This window comes from Neolamprologus multifasciatus, chromosome 3, assembly GCF_963576455.1.
Source record: "Neolamprologus multifasciatus chromosome 3, fNeoMul1.2, whole genome shotgun sequence".
Taxonomy (NCBI): Eukaryota; Metazoa; Chordata; class Actinopteri; order Cichliformes; family Cichlidae; genus Neolamprologus; species Neolamprologus multifasciatus.
This window is the reverse complement of record NC_140441.1, coordinates 23,282,549-23,305,695: the sequence shown is the minus strand read 5'-3', so window position 1 is coordinate 23,305,695 and position 23,147 is coordinate 23,282,549. Positions and strand designations below refer to the sequence as shown.

The window sequence follows — 23,147 nt, the reverse complement described above, 5'->3', positions numbered from 1 at the left end:
TCATTTAAAGACACAGACACTCGTTTACATGTTTTTATTTCTTCACACACAGATGACTGAAACAGTCTCTTTACTTGCTTTGGAAAAAAATCAGTTGAATAACTGCAGACCGTGCAGAACTCAACTATATTACTGTTTTGTCCTCTGTAATGGGCTGAGACCTGACATGAAATCACAACCAGCCACAGAAACAACTTTTCTATATGGAACCAATGTTTTGATAACTCCACAGATTTATAAACACAACTTTAAGACCAAAACACAGAGAGCTGTCTACACAAAGAGAGAACACAAAGAATTAACTCTCTTTGTGGAACAGAAAACTCATTTTCCCTCATTTTAGGATTATTTGTATGTTTGTTTTCATTCACTCTGGTATATTCTAAATATCATCAAATTACCTGTGTGTGTGTTTTTAAACAAACCTCCTGAAAGTTGATTTTCAAGGGAAATTTTCACCAGGATGCAAAATTATGACTACCATTAACAAGAGCAAAAAAAAAAACCCCAGGACAGCTTTAATGATGATTTGATATTTGTATAATTCTGCTATTGATTTTCAAGTCAAACTCACAAGTCAATCTCCTAATCATATATTTTTTATTTAAACAGCTCCTCCTGAGCCTACTGTGACCCTGCAGCCATCCGGGACTCAGATATACAGTGGTGTGATATACAGAGGTGAGACAGTCACTCTTAGATGTGAGATTCATGGAGGTGAAGAAGCTCAGTGGACGTATGAATGGAGACCAGACAAGTTAAACACACCTCCAACATCCAGAGAATACACAATCAGTGGTGCTACTGAGTCCGATGGTGGAAGATACAGCTGCCGGGGCAAGAGAGACTCGTCCTGGACAGAGTGGAGTGACAACATCACATTGACTGTATTATGTAAGTGGGATTCACTCATTTAAATTTATCTTGCACAATGTTTCATCGAAGAACACAACAAAATACTTTGTCTTCCAACAAACCTCAAGCTTTTGGTTTTTATTTGAATATCTAAATATTAAATCTGATGTACAACAGCTTTTAATGTAATTATAATAATACACAGCAATCACTCACAGTGAAACATCTGGAGATAAAAAAAACATATAGTAAATTACCTGATTTAATTTATTTAATACATTTTTTTTTTAATTGTCACGATCCTGGGTCTTTTGACCCAGCGTTCAGTGGGTTTTCTAAGTTCTTTTGTTTATTAGTTTCCCCTTATGTTTTCAACCCCTGCGTTAAATTTCCCTTGTCCTTATGTGTTTTGTGTCTGCATGTCTTTTGTTGTCAAGTTCACGTTGTCATGTCTGCGTTTCATTATGTTTCCTGTTTTATTTTGAAAAACGTCCTATGTTCCTGTGTTTAGTGTGTTTAGTTTTACACTTCCCCTTTGACATCGTTATGCTCATGTTTCAGCTGTTCGTCCATGTGTTGCCACTTCTCTTGATCACCTCATGTGTGTATTTAAGTCCTCAGTCTTCCTGTGTTCAGTGTTGTGTCCTCCCTCATATATGTGTGTGTGTTGTGTTTGCCATACCTACCAAGTTTATTTTGTATTGCCAAGGTTAGTTTAGTTTTTCCAGTGTTCAGCAATAAAGCTCCCATTTTGAGTTTCAGCCTGGCCTCTACGTTTGAGTCTGCATTGTGGGTCCTTTCATGCCTCCCTCCACACAGACCGTGACATTTATTGTTGATTTTCAAGTCAAAATTATCAGTCTGCTAATGATATATTTTTGTTTGATCAGCTCCTAAGCCCACTGTGACCCTGCAGCCATCCAGGACTCAGATATACAGCGGTGAGACAGTCACGGTCAGATGTGAGATTCAGGGAGGTAAAGCAGCTCAGTGGACGTATGAATGGAGACCAGCCAAGTTAAACACATCTCCAACACCCAGTGAATACAGAATCACAGTTACTGAGTCTGATGGTGGAAGATACAGCTGCCGGGGCAAAACAGACAGGTTCTTCACAGAGTGGAGTGACAACATCACACTGACTGTATCATGTGAGCTGGACATATTTCACTCTTTTTAATTTACATTGCATGATGTTTCATCCAATGACACAACAAAATATTTTTAATATCAATACTTTCAATAATACTATTTTTTTTAGATTAATATCCAAATGTATCTGGAAGGCAAAATGATTTCCATTTCCATTAATTCCTCGAGCTTTCAGGTTTGACCAAAATGTAGTAGAATTGTATCAGAGGCTGGTCTGCTAATTACAGCTTTCTTTTGGATTCATTTCACTATTTCATGTTCAAGATGACATTTTGAAATTGATGAAAACATAGTAGTTGTAGCACTCTGCCACTTGTCCCTGGCACCACACCCCCAAACGCACACAAGTAGAGAGCTTTTGGATTCTGTTCCCACTTTTTATTTCTATTTCCACGCGCGCGCACACACACAGACACACGCTGGAGCCATTTGCTCCGTTCTGTTCCACTCTCAGTCTCAGTCCGACTCCCCTCCTCCAGACCCGTGCAGCTACTAAAATTACGGAAAAGGTCATTAGTGCGACTGGGATCAGCTGTTTCTGCCACCCACCCCTGATGCTGTCCCCTCAACCTGCTGCTCCACCCCTGCCCTGCAACTGAGCTCCAAACCACACCCACCACAGGTGTTCACGAGTCTCACCTTCAATGATACAAGAAAAACCTCTAATGTAGAGCAGCTCCATATCTGGATCAGCTGTTTATGGAACATTAGTGAGAGTTACCTTGATCTGCTGCTGATGAAGTTTTTAGTAAACTTGTAATTTTTGTTGAGCCCACGTGCTTGATGTTGTAAACAGTTTCCTGTGACATGTTTACATTCCTGATTATCTTTTTAAAAGTTTGTATGAATTGACTGGTTCAGAAAAGTTTGGACTTGGACTATAAAATTACAAACAGATTTTGGCAAAACTGTTGTGTTCAGCACAATAGAGTCAGTCTGATCCTGCTTAATATTAGACGTGTAATGGAGACACATGGTGCATCTTGTTATTTTGCATATGCTGATGACACAAAGATATGCTGTACTTAGACCATGTGACCCCGGCATGTTATGTTATGTTACATTAATGACTGATGACTTTGAGGCTCAAACTGAATGTGAGCTAATGTCCTCCAGCTAAACTCGAACAAAGCTTTAAATGTTGTCACTGAATCTCCTCGGCTGAACACATGCTGCCATCAGCTGCTGCTCTGCTGGAAAATTTCAAGGCAATAACAAAAAAAAAATAGAATTTGAAGAAACCTACATTTCAGACTCGTATGACATCAGAAATGCAGTCATGTATTTATCTCTTTAAGTAATAATCAACATGTCAGAACTTTTTATTGCAAGTCATATTTCCAACAGGATGCAAAAATATTATTACCATTAATAAGAGCAAAAAAGGCAGGACAGTGTTAAATTTGTATTTCTATAAGCCTGCTCATGATATATTTTAACAGCTCCTCCAAAGCCCACTGTGACCCTGCAGCCATCCTGGCTTCAGATATACAGCGGTGAGACAGTCACTGTCAAATGTGAGATTCAGGGAGGTGAAGGAGCTGAGTGGACGTATGAATGGAGACGAGGCCAGAAAAACATACGTGAAAAAACCAATGAATACAGAATCATCAAAGCTACTAAGTCTGACAGTGGAGGATACACCTGCATAGGAAGAAGGGGAAATTTCTACATACAGTGGAGTGACATCATCTCATTATCTGTATCATGTAAGTTGATCACATGACAGGATATTTTAATGTTAATTTATTTCACACATTTTATACAAAATAACAACAAAAGTAGTGTAAATTAATTTTTAATGTAACAGTAATCATTCACAAAAATATATATTCAATAAATTTGATGAAAAATGAAATACAAACGTAATGATCCCAGTTTCTTCACCTGAGTTGTTGCATGTGGAGTTTTCATCACTGCAGCTCAGTGTCATGATGCAGTTCTTTTGTTTTAACATTTTTTCTTTTTCTAATTCCTCAAACTTTCCATTTGACTACAATTTGGCCTCATTTTAGGAGAGACTGCTCTGCTACATTAGCCTTTCTCTAACTGCTGGTATGTTTACTCATAGTAGCAGTTTTGTTTTGTTTTTTACTTTATTTATCTTTACACTTTCCAAATTAAACATCATGAGTTTTGGGCAAAATAAGAAATTAATTTTACTCTGAATGAAGATTATTTTCTGTAAAACTGAACTCAGATAAAGGTTTTTAAAAAAGTATTTCTTTGGCAGTCTAGTTTTAACTTTGATGCCACATGAAAACTTTGTATTTCACCATTTATGAACTAATAATCACTTCAAGACAGCAGAGCAGTCTCCAGCTTTGAATCCATCACTAGAGGTTTAACAGCATTGTTAGGAAACAAGAGCTAACTGACGACTCACAGATTATATGTTCATGTTAAATGTCTAAATATCTAAATATAAAGATGTAGAAATAAATAAATTGTTGAATATAAAGATCAGTAAATTACCTGGTTTAATTTATTTATTAAAAAATAACTTTTTGATTATTGATTTTGAAGTCAATTTATCATTGTTCTAATGATATATATATTTTTTTATTTGATCAGCTCCTCCTAAGCCTGCTGTGTTCCTGCAATCCTCCTGGACTCAGATATACAGCGGTGAGACAGTCACTCTCAGATGTGAGATTCAAGGAGGTGAAGGAGCTGAGTGGATGTATGAATGGAGACCAAACAAGCTGAACAAACCTCCAACATCCAGTGAATACAGGATCAGCAGTGCTACTAAGTCTGACAGTGGACAATACAGCTGCCGGGGCAAAAGAAGTTCCTCCTGGACAGAGTGGAGTGATATCACCAAATTAACTGTATCATGTAGGTTGGACATATTTCACCCTTTTTTATTTATATTGCACAATGTCTCATCAAAAACACAACAAAATACTTTGTCTTTCAATCTTTTTATTTTAGTATTAAAAGTAGCGTAAAAATATTTTTTTAAGTTTCACACATTAATTTCTGTAAAACGGAACTGCACGTCTTTGGACTGCAGGAGGAAGCCTTTAGACCCACACAGACACACACGGGGGAACATGCACACAAGTAACAGTGCTAACTGCCATGTTACAGTGTTGCCCCAGAAATGCTTTTTGGCATCGAAAAACAAAATTGCTGAATCCGACATCTCACATGATGAAAACCTTACCTGCCTATGATGAACTCTTTCTGAATTTTATTAATCATTTGAGACAAAGTTATTTACAAACATGTTGCTAAAGGTTTACAGAAAAACGTATGATCACAGTTAAGTAAGTGTGGCCCGGTCATGGGTAATGAGACAGGACACAGGAAATACTCTTTTGTGGGCTTTTTTATTCTCTGACCGTACTCAGAGGAGCACAGTTTTAATTCTGTAGTTTTGAGTGAAACGGCAAAATTTAACTATTCCACTGGCTCAGCCTAAAACTGCCTTTCAGGGTCTGAGACAACAGTAACTATCATATGTACATGTTAAATTCAAACAGTATAGACAACAGTAGTGACCTGTCAAGAAACAAATACAACAAAAAAGAGAAAACAAAACAAATAAACACATTGTTTACATCCCACAACTTCGCAGGTCAACTGGCAATAAAGTGCACTGTAAACTCTCTTTTAAACATACATTTCTATGGGAGAACATCATGAACTCACTTCGGTTTCTCCACACAGCTACTGTGCTAGGACAAGTACACACGCAGGAATCACACAGCAAGTGATCTCCCCTCTGAATCAAACAGAAACATACAGAGTTATGCAAAGTGAATAACAGTATAAACTTAACAACTTTGAAATCTGTTAGGACACTGTCACTACTCACGCCAACCCGCTCTTCAGTCCCTTTCACAGCACGTGACCATTAAACATGCACCGTCGCGCGTTAAGAACTCTACAGAAATGGTCACAAACATGGAGTCATCGCTAAAGAAACTTAGCTAATTACAGTCTACTACAACACTGGTGACAATAGTTTGCAGTATGCTACACTTTTTAGCACATTTACCTCTTGTGTAGCTAGCCACAGAATCTTTTGCAGCTTCTAACTCTCCAGTGCTCCCGCTCACAGCGCTCAGAGTGTGACGCAAACTTGAGTGCTTACGGCGTCTCTTAAAGGGACGGTATACCCCCAAAATGCGAGGTCTAGTCATCACCCTGACAACTCTACAACAGACCTCTGGTAGACAGGCAATCAGTCAAAAACACAATCCCCTCTTTTTAAACCCTTTCCATGCGTAGTATTAGTTCACTTGGCTACATAAGCTTATGTTAGGAACAAAAGGACATCACTTTGTTTGATGGAATTGAAAATTATGAACTTACAGCAGGCTGAATTCAAAGACACCTCACAAATCAAAGTGTAAAAATGATGTGGCTAATCCATTTCGCTGAAATGTCAATGGAACAACTCAAAATGGTATTCAATACGGCCGTCACATGCCGGCACTCAGACATTCAAAAGGTTGAATTGTTTGTAAGAAAACAACTTCAGACAATTTATATGTGATTCAAATTAATAACCTGTTTAACTTTTCTTTTGTTATAGCCCTCTGCAGTTCCAAGAAACAACATTTAGGCTACGACCAAAAATGCTCCGCGGCCACACTGGCGTTTTCAGTCGTTTTCAGAGTTGTGTGTCCACATTGAAATGGCACAAAACGCTTATGTTCAAGTCCTCCCCATGCGCAAGAGAATTAAAGAATTGGAAGAAAAGCTATCTGGATCTGTGGAACGCCAGGACTGCCATAATGAATTAATTAAATACAACATTAAATAATTAATTAAAATAGGAAATAATTAATTACCTAAATATTTACGACACATGTAATTAATTAATTATTGACACATTTAATAAATTATTGACACATTTAATTAATTATTTATTTATTTCACATTTTAATAAATTATTGACACATTTAAATAATTATTCAGTGGTGTATTTAATTAATTCATTTTGGCACAGTTGACTCCTTCAGGTCTCACCATGAAATCATTTTATCTGTCAACCTCACCCATCAAACTCAGGGGGCGGGGTTAACGCTGATCGAGTCAAAACCATTGCTTTGGCCTGGTGGCCATTGTTTTTAGCACACAACAACCAGCATGTGGAAACTAACAGAACTGAACTTTGAAAAACCCTGTTTGTGTGTGTCACCAAATACCGTTTTAATATTTTTTTAGCCGAGAATGTAGTGGTTTAATCTTCATGTGTTTGGTTGGTTTGTCAAGATAGAGCCTCTTTGCAAAAGTGCTTCGATGATTTCGGAGATGTCTGCCCAGTCTCACGGCAAAGCGTGGGATAGACCCACTCGCCTCGCAAGCAAACGAGCTGTTATTACCACCGACAAAGCGCAGGCCCCGGTACACAGCTGTAATAACCCCCTCTGACACTGACTTCTTTTACTGAGGTTATATTTATCGGGGTTTTATTTCCTGATGTTCTTATGTGTCCTACGTGTTTCAGTCGCCAATTCTGAATTATAACTAACATTAAAAATATGTTTAAGGAGGAGAGAGAGCAAATAAATTCGATTAACAGCTGATCTTTGGGTTTTTGTTCAGTCATCAGTGTGACCTGCGTATAAACGCATAAAAGAGATAACGTTGGTGTTTCCATCATGTGGTAACTGCTGGCTTTAACTGTACAAAGGTTGTTCGACACTATGACACACATACAGAGTTCATGATGTTCGGCTAATATTTTTATTGTGAATATTAATCATGAGGGTAAACGGCCCTGTTACCATGGAGCGCGGTCAGCATATCTTCAGCTCTATGAGTTAACCCAGAGTTTCCCAGCTGACTAATCTAACTGTCATCTACGAATATGTCACGAGTCATATCAATATGATTTTACAGAAAATCATCCTTATTGCAGCCAACTATTCCAGAGACGTGAAAATCTACAGCATAAAGAACAAAAAAATGTAGCAGTCTAACGCAACACTGTAACAGAGATGAACCGTCAGTTTGTCACAGATCAAAGTGGAATGAAAGTGATTGGTTGAACAGGTGTTCGTAATCTGTTTTCTGCATTTTCATCAGCGTAAGAGACTCAGCAGCAGATTAGAATAACAGTTATACATTTAATAAATCACCAAATGAATACACGCAAGAAACAAGCAAACCTACGGTGGCCCCTAGAGACAAAGCACATGCAAACTCCAAAACACAACGGAAGTGCATCAGGACACTAGGGGCAGTGTTGAGCTCGATTTGCAAAATAAACGTCAAGTTTGTCTGTATGGGAGGGTCTAGACTCTGTCGCGCTTCCCAGGTTGCCTAGCAACCATGATACTAACCGCTGGAAACGTGTCATACAACTTTGTTTGACAGAAAAGAAGGAGAACATATTTTGTTCATTTGTTTGTTTGTTTCTACATGAGCTTTGTGTGATTTGATAAGTATCTGAGGCTGAGACCACAGGACAGTAAAACATGATTTTTGGGCTTCATTTCTGTACTGAACAGTCATTTAAGATTAGTTAGTAAATAACAATTAGCTAATGTTGTTCATGAGACTAAAGTCATCTCACTTTGGTAATGTAAATATAATATGGCCAATATTATAGTTATTATATTAATCATTATTAGCTATTACAGCAGTGAACATGAACTCTGTGTCAAATACTGAGCTTCAGTAAAGATTCAAGTTGCAGTTATTTATGTCTTATCACCTTAAATCTTCACTCAAAGACAAGTATCTTTGACAGTGCATATATAGGTGTATTATATATAAGAGACAAATGTTGTTCCTTCAGTATGTTGGCATTACTAAATTTGGCTCATTGCTTACATATATTTATAAAAAGAAAATGTACCAGCTGTGATAACTGTTTCTGATAAAATGAAGAGTAGACTGATATATTAAATATTCCTTTATTGGGTGAGAAAATCAGACCATGTCATAACTGCTTTAAGTCATACAGAATAGATATCAGAGCCTTAAACAGGCTGACTTCTGCTAAATGGGTCAAACTGGGCAGAAAGTATACAAACACATAACATCCTTATAGAATATGATGTAACACTATAGATCAACTTACCTCAGAATATATAAAGCATATAAACAATTACAGCAATATGATGCAACAAACACAGCACTGCTACTGATCCAAAATACTCAAAGCTTCATAGAACTGAAACAAACATTTATTTTTAGCTCCATTCTGCTGCTGATACATACTTTAGGTTTCTGAACATTAAACTTGTTGCTGCCTTTCATAGTGTGTGACTTGAAGGCCCTGAGTACTTTCTCCCACACTGCAAACACTGGAATGATAAAATTATTTGAACATTACCTAATAAGACTGATTCAGGACAGACAATTAGTGATTCTAAACTTTCCTAGCAGTCCTTCACAAACAGGGAACAGTCTGTCTATTCTCTCCATCTGTCAGCTGCTGCTGGCTCTTCCTCCTCCTCTTCCTCACACACTGCTGAGTTTGTCCTGGTGGATCATCAGGGGTGCAAAGCCTCACAGATGATGTGTAGCAGTGGGTCCCTCAGTCTGTCCTCACTCTGGACACTTGCAGTTGTCACACATGGAAATCAAATGTGTGATAAGCTGCAGGATTCAAACACAAGTGTAACTTATAAATACATGTTCATACTTTTATTCCGCAATCAGAGAGAAAGAAACAGAGAGAGAGAGTGCAGGACAGACACACAGGTGACAGTCTCAGGTGTATACACTGCTACAAAACAGCACAAGAGAAGGAGGATTTAGTGTTTGTGTTATTACGAGTGCTAAACAAGAAGAGTTCCCAGATGGTACAGTGGACACATGTGTGACTGCTGTGATTAAAGCATCTTTCTTTCAGCTTAACGAGTGAACCGTCAGCTCGTTCAAACACACATTAAAGTCCGTTTGGCTCGACACCACCGAACAGAGGCAGCAATATAACTTAGCTAACATTAACAGTGCAGTGAATCCTGCTTGTGCTGTGATATTCAGGATTGCAAACCGAGCAGCATCACTGACTTTCAGCTTGTTGTGTTTGTGGATATATGACTGACTTTAATTATCCATAAAATTATCACATTCTCTGTAAGATTAAAGTCAACTATTGAACGGCGTATATTTTAAAGTAAAGGCTTTAAAACCAAGTTAGTACAAACATCGCTAATGTCACATAACTTTCCCGACATGTGGCCAACAGTAATGTTTTAATGTTCTTCATTATAAAAACATTCGCGCATAAATAAGTGACATAATATTCAGTACTTACTTCTGAAAGTTTACTCTTCGGCGGCTCCACTTCCGCCGTTTTTTTTTGGCAAAATTATCCACACCACAGCCGCACTATGAAATCTGGGATATGTTGGGCCATGAAGGCTACACCGACCTATCCTTAAAATTCAGGGAAATTAAAGACGCATTTGAGGGCCGCATGTGTTTTGGAGTTTGCATGTGTTTTGGAGTTTGCATGTGTTTTGGAGTTTGTACGTGTTTTGGAGTTTGCATGTGTTTTGGAGTTTGCATGTGTTTTGGCAACAACAACAAACAAACAAAAACAAAAAAAACTAACAAAGAAACTTAAAAAAAACCAAAAAAAAAACAGTTAAGCTGGAACCCCGGGGCTGTGCACTCTGTCAGCTGACTGTTAGCAGAGCTAGTGAAATCTCTGAAAACATCTGAGCACTTTTGCAAACATGTTCTATGTTGACAACCTGACCAGACATATGAAGATTACGGCGCGACATTCGCGGCTAAAACACTATTAAAAGTGTAGTTGGTGACAGAAAAACGGGGTATTTTAAAACTTTACACCACCACCATTGCTGCCTGTGATCTGAAATGCATTCTGGGATACCTGGCTACCCCAAGTCCACACAAGCAATTGATTATCTAGGATCAACCTGTCTTGACTTACTTTGCACGGTAATAGGGATGCAACGATACCCATTTTTTCAAACCGATACGATACCGATCCTTGGATCTGAGTACTTGCCGATACCGAGTACAAAAAACGATACGTCTACCACACACACACAGAAAAATACAATGAATTGGAAGACAGTTTTTTTTAGTCTCTGTCAATAAAAAAATCAAATATTAATAAAAAAAGACCACAAAAATTAAATTTCAAGTAAAAAATAAAACACTTCTCTTAAATTGTCCAGTGTCCACATTGTAAACAAACAAACAAACAAAATAACTCAAGTATTTTGGAGTCTCCAGCTTTCAGACATAACATTAATGAACCTATTGCAGAGTATCCACATTGTAAAAACAAATAAATAAATAACTGAACTCTTTGGGTCTCTTTCCCGCTTTCAGATTGAAAAAATAAACACTTCTGTTCAGAATAAAACAAATAAAACTTAGATTTCAGAATAAAATAAACACTTTTGTTAAATTATTGCACAATGTCCATATTATATCCAAACAAAATAACAGTGAACTATGTGGCACTGTCTACAGCTTTCAGATTTACATAACATTAATGAACCACCTATTGCAGAGTGTCCACATTTTAATCAAACAAAAAAACTTCAGTCAGCAAGCATTGGTCTGACCTCCAAACTAAACTGTTTTTGGAAAAGTGAGAGGTAGGTTCTTTTTGATGAAAAGAATCATCTCTGCATGATCAGCTGTGAGCCTGTTTCTGCTTTCATTCACAATGTGTGACACTGAGCTGAACAGCCTTTCACTATCTACACTTGTGCATGGTGCTGAAAGGTATCTGCCCGCCACTTTAGCCAGGTTTGGGAACCGCACTTTATTAACCATCCAGTATTGTAGAGGTTTGTCTTCTCGTAAAATTGCGGCCTCTCCAAGATATGTCTCTAACTCTACACTAGAACCTACCGCAGCTCTGCCCACCGATGCTGATGCCTGCTCATCTGCAATTTCATCAAACATGCTGTCCAAACTAGTTGTGGGCTGTCACTGCGTGCTTTTCTTGAAGGTGGTTCATTCAGGTCATGATTCTCCTCTCCAGGCAACCTGAGCAGCTCAAGTTTTAGCATCTCCTTAGCATTTGCAGCAGTTGTGGTGCTGGAGAAAAAACGATTTTTATATCTAAAACAGAGAAAGAAAAAAGTTAGCTGACAATTGTTTTGCTTACCATTTTTTTGCAGTAACACAGTTACATACACAGTCATATTCACACATACAGTCAGAGACACACAGAGTTACATACACAGTCACATTCACATACAGTCAAACAGTTACACACACACAGGCACAACACTCACCTGGGATCGAGTAATGTGGCGATTCTATAGAGTGGGTTGTCCTCCACCTCAGAGAACCGCGTCCTGACAGATGCAGCCAAGGTTCCCTTCATTGCTTTGATCCCATGGTCCTCGTCAGTCTCCCTTGTTAGAAATCTTTCTATATGTTGTTCCTAATGTGAGTGAATAATCCAGCTGTTAGCACAGTGAGTTTACAACACAAGGACACACATTCAACTGGTCAATATTGATAGATACTTTATTGATCCCACAAAGGAAATTGTTGTGTTAGAGCAGCATGATAAAAAGTGAAAGTAGTAAAGTCTACAATAAACAACAAAGTTTCACAATAAAATAAAAGTCCCAGCAGCTCCTGGTGTGGGGCCTTACACTATGAGACAGCGCAGGAATTTTTATATTTACAGTAAAAAAAAAATGAATAAAATAAAGTTTGTTAAAAACAGTAAAAGTAAGGCTCATATTGTGTAAGACAGAAATGCAAATTGCATTAATAAATAATATGTTTGGGATTTTATGAAGGGTTATTATAGAGCTTTATAGAAAATGGTAGGAATGATTTATTGAAGTGTTCTTTATGGCAGCGTGGTTGAATCAGTCGGAGGAGCTCTGTTGCCTCTGAAGTGTGGCCCCCCAGCAGACAACAGTGAAATAGACACACTTGTCACCACAGACTGGTAGAAAATCTCCTACATCTTGCTCCACACATTAAAGGATCTGATATTATTCAGAAGAATAACAGCTAATTGACAACTCTGGATTATATGTTCATAAATGTACAAATATGCAAATGTAAAGATGTAGAAATAAGTAAATAGTGGGATATTTGACTTTTAAAAGTATTTATACAATGTAAAATCTGAGAAACTGAAGTTGTTTACATGACATTGTGTGTTTATGTGTTGATGTTCAGTCTCACAGTTTAGATTTGTGCACACCTGGTTGTTTCCAGTCACTCTGCTGGTAGATTCTAAATATCAGTAAATTACCAGGTTTAATCTGTTTGTTTTTATTAAACTCTTTATTGTTGATTTTCAGTCAAATTGTCACTACGATGAAAAAAATGTGATTACCACTAACAAGAGCAATAAAACCAGGGCAGCTTCAATGATCATTTTATGTTTCTATAAGTCTATTTTTTATTTGAACAGCTCCTCCTAAGCCCACTGTGACCCTGCAGCCATCCTGGCCTCAGATATACAGCGGTACCACAGTCACTGTCAGATGTGAGATTCAGGGAGGTGAAGGAGCTCAGTGGATGTATGAATGGAGACGAGGCCAAGTAAACATACATCATACATCCAGTGAATTCAGAATCAGCAGAGTTACTGAGTCTGATGGTGGAGAATACAGCTGCCGGGGCAGAAGAAGTTCTGCCTGGACAGAGTGGAGCGACAGCACGCCATTGAGAGTAATAAGTAAGTTGGACATATTTCACACATTTTTATTTATACTGAACAATGTTTCATCAACTCAACCAAACACTTTGTCTTTCAGCAGCACTGTAGGTTTATTTAGTTGTTTAGGATGAAAAGTTTAAAATATTTAATAATCACTCAGTGAAACATCTGGAAAAGATTTTGTTAATTTGAAAGAATTCAGTCCAAATGTAATAATCCCAGTCTCTCCCATCTTGACCTCATGGCTGCACATGTGGAGTTTATCACTGCAAATCAGTTACTTCCTTTGTTTTTAGCATTTTTACATTAATTCCTCAACATTTCAGGTTTGATTACAATATAACCTCATTTTATTAGAGACTGTTCTGCTACATTACAGGTTCCACTTAGATTCATTTCTGTAATTGTTGGATCAGTGGTTTAAGGTTCACTTCTTGGAAAATCAGTGAGAGCCACAATAACCTGTTTGTTATACAATAACTACAAGTGTGACACACTCCAATGTCCCAAATCAGCAACTGCACCAGTTTCACATGATGACCTCATCAGAACTTTTTCGTTTCTCACATGATTTCTTCCAGTCTTCTTAATCTGCTGTCAACTCCTGAAAAAAATCTGTAATTTTTGGAATCTGAACAAAAGATGATAACTGTGCAAAGTAAAGACCCGTACATTTTACTAAAAATGTTGTGTTACAGTTTGAAATTGTTGTGTTGTGACTTTGATGTTTAAACTGTTTGTCTGTGAATCAGCTGTTTTGCAGTCACTCTACTCTTATGTTATAAACAGCAGAGTTTTTATGTTACTCTTCTCCTAACTGGATCATTCTTATTTGAACAGTTTCCATTAAGCCCACTGTGACCCTGCAGCCATCCTGGACTCAGATATACAGTGGTGAGACAGTCACTGTCAGATGTGAGATTCAGAGAGGTGAAGGAGCTCAGTGGACGTATGAATGGAGACCAGACAAGTTAAACACACCTCCAACATCCAATGAATACAGAATCATCAGAGCTACTGAGTCTGACAGTGGAGGATACAGCTGCCGGGGCACAAGGGACTATTTCTTCACAGAGTGGAGTGAAACCATCAGATTGACTGTATCATGTAAGTTGGAGATGTTTCATCCATATTATTTGTTTTATCAAAATAAGTGAAAACACTTATTTTTTTTTACAGCTTTGTAGCTGTTTCTTTTGTGCTGTTCAGTAAAATGTCTTGCTTTTATTCTTATAACAAAACACTGTAAATAGCAGTTTTTTATTCACCGTGAAGAGAACAAAACATATCAGAGTAATTTCTCTGCTGTACAGCTCTAATACATGAAGTGCAGAACAATTGCTTAATCTGGTTCCCATCTGTAAGAAAGGGCACTGGAGGGTGTGTTCCAGCTATAGGGGAATCACACTCCTCAGCCTCCCTGGGAAGGTCTATGCCAGGGTGCTGGAAAGGAGAGTCTGTCCGTTATTCGAACCTCAGATACAGAAGGAACAATGTGGAACACTGGAACAGCTCTTTATCCTCACAAGCATATTTGAGGGCGCATGGGAGTTTGCCCAACCAGTCTGTTACTAAATGGTGTATGTTATGTATGTATGTGTATGTTAAGGGAAGCATGTATAATGCAAACCGAATTGGTCCTAGCACTGAACCTTGTGGAACTCCATTATTAACCTCAGTGTGTGAAGAGGACTCTCCATTTACATGCACAAATTGGAGCCTATTAGATAGATATGATACAAACCACTGCAGCGCAGTACCTGTAATACCTACAGCATGTTCTAATCGCTCTAATAGGATATTATGGTCAACAGTATCGAACGCTGCACTGAGGTCTAGCAGGACAAGCACAGAGATGAGTCCACTGTCAGAGGCCATAAGAAGATCATTTGTAACCTTCACTAAAGCTGTTTCTGTGCTGCGATGAGCTCTGAAACCTGACTGAAACTCTTCAAATAAGCCATTCCTCTGCAGATGATCTGTTAGCTGTTTGACAACTACTCTTTCAAGGATTTTTGATATGAAAGGAAGGTTGGAGATTGGCCTTAATTAGCTAAGACAGTTGGGTCTAGAGATGGCTTTTTAAGTAAAAGTTTAACTACAGCCAGCTTGAAGGCCTGTGGTACATAGCCGATTATTAGAGATAGGCTGATTTAAGTTTGAAGCATTAATTAATGTCAGGACTTCTCTGAGCAGTTTTGTAGGAATGGGGTCTAAAAGACACGTTGATGGTTTAGAGGAAGTAATTATTGAAGAGTCTGAATGAATATCTGTCAAGAGATGTATTCTAAAGACACTTTTTCAGCTGAGAGTCAGAGAGTGGAGACACACACGCTGCAGATTTTACTTGCAAGGGCAGTCACAGAGCGCTCACACGAGAGTGGGGGCCCTGTGATTTCGCACTCTGTTCTTGCACTTGTCTTTATTTATATACAAAAGTAATACAATAGTGAACACATCTGTTCACAGACAGAGGAATGTTGGTGCGTATGTAGGTGTATGTGTGTGTGTGTGAGATTCTGAAGGAAGCGGCCCCTCTTCTTGTTAGGGAGTGAAGATAAGAGTGTTCAGCTCTTATTATCACTGTGCAAAGAAACTGATAAAAGAGAACAGAACAAGTCTTGTAGTGAACAACAGTCTAAGTCATCAAAAGGTCATCATGCAGTATTCTATCATATGCAAACTTATATCATTAAAAGTTTATACTGACTACTAAGTACAATCCTCTATTGACATTCCCTCCTGTTTGTCACGTATAAACTTTTGAGTGCGATATCAGATATATCTGATATCGCACTCAAAAAAATCAGATATGTACAACAAGATGTTACATCAGATATGTAACATCTTGTTGTACATTTTCTGTCACATCATCATTAATCACACAAAGTCTTCATGTTCCAACAGGTCGGGGTCATCATCATCATCATTTGTCACGGCTATGTATGCAGCAACAGTGGAAACAATTATGCGGTTAATCATGAGTTTTAGACATGGCAGTATACATGTTACAAAACACAAAATAAAAGTAAAAATACTCCAACTCCAACGAGTAATGTTTTTAGCACCTGTAGCCAGGAGCCAGTGTAAAGCCAAGAAAACAAGTCACTTGTATCGCTTACATAGTCCTGATTTTGGGCCTGCTGGATCTGTCTCAAGGCATTCAGGGTGTCAGTCATGTTTGATGAGTGTACATTGTCTGGTATGTAAGTGATGCAGGTGTTGTGGAAGAGGACACAAAGTCCCCCTTTCTCTGCTAGTATCATGTCCAGAGCTACTCGATGTTGCATCACTGCAATCCGTAATGCATCGATTTCCTGGTTCTGCTGTTTGTTGATCTTGAAGCATTCAGGCCAAGTCCAAAACGGTAGTCCAGAGTTTCAATCCTCAGCATGTTTCTTCCGGTTCCCACCCGGGGGAACAATGAATGGAGTACTGTCTGTCCGGTAGTTCACATTTTGAATTCCTTGGGTACGTCGTTCCCCATATTGGGTCATGTGGCTGAATTTTAGGGAGCGTTGATCTTCTTTTCCGGCATACAGTAGAAGTGGTGTTTACTGCGGTCATCCTGAAAGTGTGGTCTGACTGGAATATGGGAGCACATGTTCCTGTCCAGCCTGGGGGCAGTATGAAATACGCCCGTTGTCCACATAGCCAGGCCATTCCTTGCACCCAGTACGTGCCATTAGATGGTCCAGTCTTGTTCACAGGGGTACCAGGCATTATTCATCCAAGGGTGGATGTGGTCTTGTGTCTCTTAGGTGAGAGTTGTCGTGCGTCCATCTTTTCTGTCTGCCTTGTGGTTCAGATCACTGGCTCCTCCAGTCTGCATGCCAAGTATCCTTGAGCAAGATACTAACCCCAAGTTGCTCTCCGATGCATCCATCGGAGTATGAATGTGTGTCAGTGTAGTTAGAAAGCACTCAGTATAGAGTAGTGATGGGTCGTTCGCGAACGAAATGGCTCTTAGAGCCGGCTCTTTGACGTGAGCCGGCTCCTTATCGTGAGCCGTCACGTGGTTTTTTTTTCTTTTCTTTCTCTCAGCCTCTCTCTCGCACTTTTATCCCGCTTCACTCAGCACGCGAGCCTTGTGCTTTACGCTGGGCAGAGGGGGGAGGGGCGGTAGTTACACTCTTAAGCCCCACATAGAACATGTGAAACGGAAATTATCCAAGTCTATTTCTATTCTTTATAAAACAAGAGATTTTTTGAATAAAAACTGCCTTTATTTATTGTATACTTCCCTTTGTTTGCCTTATATGACCTACTGTGCAGAAATTTGGGGGAACACATACAAAACATATTTGGATTCACTATTTAAATTGCAAAAAAGAGCTATTAGAATAATAAATAAAGTTGGATATAGGGAGTCAACCAACCAGTTTTTTGTAGGATCATCTATGTTAAAATTCATGGACATTATATATTCTAAAACTTTAGAAATTATATATCGTGTGATTAAAAAGAATGTTCCAATTTGTATTTTAAGTATGTTTCAACTAAGAGATGGAAAATATGATTTGAGGGGGTCTTATAAGTTTGAAATGCCTAAAGTGAGAACCAATGTTAAGTATAGATGTGTGTCAGTTTTGGGAGTGAAATTATGGAATGGACTTAATGATGAACTGAAGATGTGTTTTTCTTTGTCATTCTTCAGGAAGATTTTAAAAATTAGTATTATACAAGGTTATAGAAATTTGGTTTGTTAAAAAAGGTTTGTGTTGATTTAATTTCTTGATTTCTTGATTTATCATTGATTTCTTTTCAAACTGTTATACAACTTATTTATCAATGCTATTTATTTTCTTGGTTAAGGATTTGATTATTTCTATGGGGGTAAGGGATAGGATAAGTATAAGCCATAAAGCTTCAGCCTATTCCTTTTTCGGTTACTGTTTGAGTACTTTTATGTAAAATTATAATCTGTTGTTGTTGACTGAAATAAACATTTCAAATTCAAATTCAAATTCAATTCAGTAGCACAGGAACAGAGCCAGAGGGAGAGAAAGAAAGCCAGGGACAACAACGTCACATTAGAAAGGTATAGTAATCATCCACAACTATTTTCAGTTGCAGATGATAAAGGATTCAGAAAGTTTATTCATGCGGGCCCATATGACAGAGAATATGCATGTTATTTTTGTTTTCATATTTTAATTTATATTTAATTGTGTTGAGGTTTGCAGTGTTTTGTGTTGTTTCACTTTAAATTTGTAAAAGGAAAAAGCTGAAAATTTAAATAGTTAAAAGTTTAAATGTTAATAGTTGATTTTTGTATTATATGATTTATTTATTACATTTTATGTGGAGTGAATAAATAAAAGTATATTTACGGTGGCCCCTAGAGACAAAGCACATACAAACTTCAAATCATGTACGAACTCTGAAGCACGTACAAACTCCAAAACACGTAAAAACACGTACAAACTCCAAAACACGTAAAAACTCCAAAACATGTAAAAACACGTACAAACTCCGAAGCACGTAAAAACTCAGAAGCACATAAAAACTCAAAACACGTACAAAACACAACAGAAGTGCTCCAGAATGCAGGCGCAGTGTTGAGCTTTTGTTACCTAGTGCCTACACAAGCCAGCAAGTACCAACGACCGGATTTGGTGTGTGGTAGTAACAGGTAAATGAACATTGTTTTTAAATTATTTGAATATATATGAGTGCCTGTGTATAAATACACAAACATGCTTTCAATTGTGTAATTTAAGTGATCTAGTAGCTCTGCTTTGGAAGTTCAGTTCATGCTAGAAATATGTTTTGGAGTTTGTACGTGTTTTGTCTCTAGGGGCCACCACATATATTTATATATAAACATATATAAATAAAACCACTTTTTTTACGTTAGTAATTCCTTTTGTGCATAATTTAATATTATTGTTAATAATAAATTAATTAAAGCAACAAAACAACCTGAAGAGCCGGTTCGGAGCCGGTTCGGAGCCGAAAGAGCTGGCTCTTTTTAGTGAGCCGAACCGAAAGAGCCGGATCTCGAAAAAGAGCCGGAAATCCCATCACTAGTATAGAGGTAGTGCTTGTGAGAATGGGTGTGACTGGGTGAATGTGGCGTGTTGTATAAAGCGCTTTGAGTACTCCAGCAGAGTAGAAAAGCACTATATAAGAATCAGTCCATTTACCATTTACCACTTTCCCCTCACCACTGAAGCAACCAAGTGAGGGTGAAACTTTCCTAGTTGATTTCTGTGGAGGAAGTGGAATCCTCTGGGACCTCAACCTTTTTGCAGTGGCTCTGATGTATCCAGGAGGGTCTCTCCACTATTTTGCAGGCAGTTGGAGTGGTCAGAAGCACTTGGTATGGACCCTCCCACCGTGGCGAGCTCCAATTTTTTCGTTGGAGTACTACTCGGACAAGGATCCAATCACCTGGCTTCAACCTGCGAGAAGTAGGAGAAAAAGTTTATTGTTCAAAACAACTTCTCTGTTTGTCAACAACTGAGTCATCCAATCTGCCAGAGTGGTTTCATGGATTGATTTATCTAGTGGCTCACTAATAACTGGCAGTGGAAAAGGTCGCCCATGTATAATTTCAAATGGGGACAGTTTGTTACTTCCTTGTGTTATTCTCATCCACATTTTGACTAGGCCTACACATTCTGGCCATAGTCTGCCAGTTTCTTCCATTGTTTTCCTGAGCCTTTGTTTTATAGTGCCATTTGTTCTCTCCACTAATCCTGCACTCTGTGGATGGTAGGCACAATGGTGTTTTATACTGAAACCTAGTGCTTCAGATACTTTGCTGATCATGTCATTTACAAAATGGGTTCCATTATCTGATCCCATCAGAGTAGGAATACCATATGTTGGAATGAAATGGTTGCATAGACACTTTGCAACTGAGATTGCGTCTGCTTTTTTCACTGGGTAAATTTCTGGCCATTTTGAGAAAACATCTATGATTACTAGAGCGTATTTTGAGCCCTGACACTCATTCAATTCAATGTCCATATGAATGGTGTAGGAAAATGTCCTCTTTTTGGTCTTAAGTTACCTTGGGTATTGTGTTTTTGCATCTCACAATTTATTGTATTACCAACTAAATTTATTGTTTGATTGCTGCTTGGTCATACCAGACTCTCTCTCTGTCTTTATTTTTTCTTCTGTTTTCTCAAACGTTTCGCCTATTGCCCTGCAAGCTGATGTAAATGTCAGCAGTGGATAAATTCAGCATTTAATAACAAAACTCTGTTAAGTTTTCCCTGCTTTAACACCAATGAGAGATATAGGTGCATGTATAGCGTGTGCTATAGTGTAAGCTGTTCTTCATTGCATGTATGTGTGTTAGTACGCTTGAATGCAGGGCCTGTGGGCCTGTCTCACCCAAAAGTTCATTTTCTTATAGCTGCCTTTCTCTCGCGTGTGTTAAGAAAGGCAAATGTACTTGTAGCAGTTGTGAGATTATTACGCTGTTATATATTACATTATACCTGTAATCAAAATGAGTGAATCATGATACTGCTGTAGGCCACATCATACTTCTTGTGTAATCAGTATGTAGTTTTAGTTTGCATCATACTTCTGAGTTAAAAGAATGTGAAAATCATTAGATTTATTAGATCGGTTTGTATTATCCTGTACTGCTGATTTACTGTGAGTGAGTTACACTGTTTCATGACATGTCATACTGCTGAGTTATGAAGAGAATATTGTGTGCAGAGAGTCAGGGCCTTGCTTTTCTGACAGTAGAGAGAACAGAGCACATTGCACGGGAGCTTCACCCCCACCTTTATAGGAAGCAGAAAAACAGGGAGCCAAGGTCATAACTCAGGCTCACTGACAGTTAGAAAGAATGTGAATGCTTAGTTTTGTTGCTGTGGCGCATTTTGTATAGCTTCTTTTCTTTTGTTTCACCCTCTTCACCTGAGAGGGTGTGCCCTGAGCATGTGACTTCAGGTCTCTGTCTCTGTCCCTCAAAAGTGAAACCAAACAGGTGTTGCGAGTCGGGGTATAAAGGCACTGAGAAAAAAAGCGTTTGATAAGTCTATCACTGAGAGCCATTGTTCTTTTGGAGTGACTGGATTCAGTATAGTGTGGGGATTTGCTACTACTGGTGGCATCATTTCAGTGATTTCATTTATTGCTCCCAGATCATGCACTAGATGGTATTTTGCAGTATTAGCTTTCTTCACCACTTGAACAACAAATCTCCTCTCTTTGTTTGTTTATTTTTTTTTTATTTATTTATTTTTTAAATTCTCCTTTCTCAAAAACAGAAAATGAGATTGTAGTTGTTCTTGGCTGAGAGACACAAACCCCCTTTTTTTTCAAGACAACTTTTCTGCAATATCACTGTTACGTCCCCCCGAAGGGGTCCAGGCATGCGAGTGAGGGGACCAGTAACAAATGAGTCCAGAACAGAATGAAAGGGAAACAGACAGGTGTTTTTAGTAAATAAAATAGTCTTTATTATAGATAATCTTAACATAAAGAGCCGGCAACGCCGTTTTACCCATAACACTTGGAAAAAGGGCAAAAGGTTGAAACAACAAAGAACACAACAACCAAACAAAAACTCCACACCACGAGGAGGCACTTGCAGGGGCCCAGAAGCTCACCCTGTCACTAACAGCAGCTGGCTTTACTGCTGCCAAGGCCCACAAGCCCACACTACTCACGTAAAGCAGCTATACTGTTTCCACAACTCCACACTTCAGGCAGGATAACTACACCCCAAGAACACAAAGCAGAGACACCAGAGAACACCCCCACGTGGGAACACCAGAGAAAAACCACCCTGCTCACAGCTCATCCCCAGCTTAAATAGCCTCAGAGGTGATTGCTGACTGGATTCAGGTGGCAAACGAGGCTAACCAAGAGCAGCTGTGTCCTGGGGAGAGAGGAGAGTGAGAGAAACAGAGGGGGTAGGAGTGGCAAGAGAGGAGGAGGCGGAGAAAAACACCACGCCCACACAAGGGCAGTATCAGGAGGCCCAGCTAGGGCCGTAACAATCACCTAAAACAAAACAGACAACCCAGCTCTCAGCTGGCTCTGAACTTATCATCATCATCAAGGTCGCATGGTGACAGCCACTTCAGAAGTCACAGTACTCCTCACTCAAGCAACACGTCAAAAAACAAAAATCAAAAAACTCAGCACACTACACAGACAACAACAGCCAAGACACAACTGAAAATGCTGTAAGCGAGTGCAATGTTCGTGACAACAGCTGTGTGCACATCAACAATGGATAACATATCGAGTGCGGGAGAGAGTATGAGCGTGCAGCGTTTAAAGCGTGGAAGTACTGACCTTACTTTGAGTTTGATTCTGTAAAAAGTGACAAAAACATTAGTGTCCGTTGTGTGTGGAAAGAAAGCCCCCCTCCCCTTTCGACGGCTTGTGTGTGAGACTTTAAATCATCAAACTGTAAATTTTAAATTGTTATTTATCCCTTTACCCCTCGTCCTAAAGTGTATATTTATTTTCTTACTCTTCTTATATATATTGTTTGTTTACTTGCACTGCTGTAACTGGAGCCTCGTCGTCTCGTCTCTCTGTATACTGGACT

At 38.6% G+C, this 23,147-nt stretch overlaps 1 protein-coding gene across 1 annotated transcript in view; it reads left to right on the top strand.

The window, feature by feature from the left end:
* The window catches only part of LOC146522063 (Fc receptor-like protein 5), a 110,096-nt gene that overhangs the window by 4,328 nt on the left and 82,621 nt on the right, over positions 1 to 23,147 (top strand). Inside the window, exons 4-9 of the mRNA XM_085154121.1 lie at positions 613 to 906; positions 1,746 to 2,006; positions 3,450 to 3,716; positions 4,582 to 4,848; positions 13,361 to 13,627; positions 14,450 to 14,716. Coding sequence (XP_085010247.1) covers positions 613 to 906; positions 1,746 to 2,006; positions 3,450 to 3,716; positions 4,582 to 4,848; positions 13,361 to 13,627; positions 14,450 to 14,716 — 1,623 coding nt within the window. The remainder of the gene's footprint in view (positions 1 to 612; positions 907 to 1,745; positions 2,007 to 3,449; positions 3,717 to 4,581; positions 4,849 to 13,360; positions 13,628 to 14,449; positions 14,717 to 23,147) is intronic.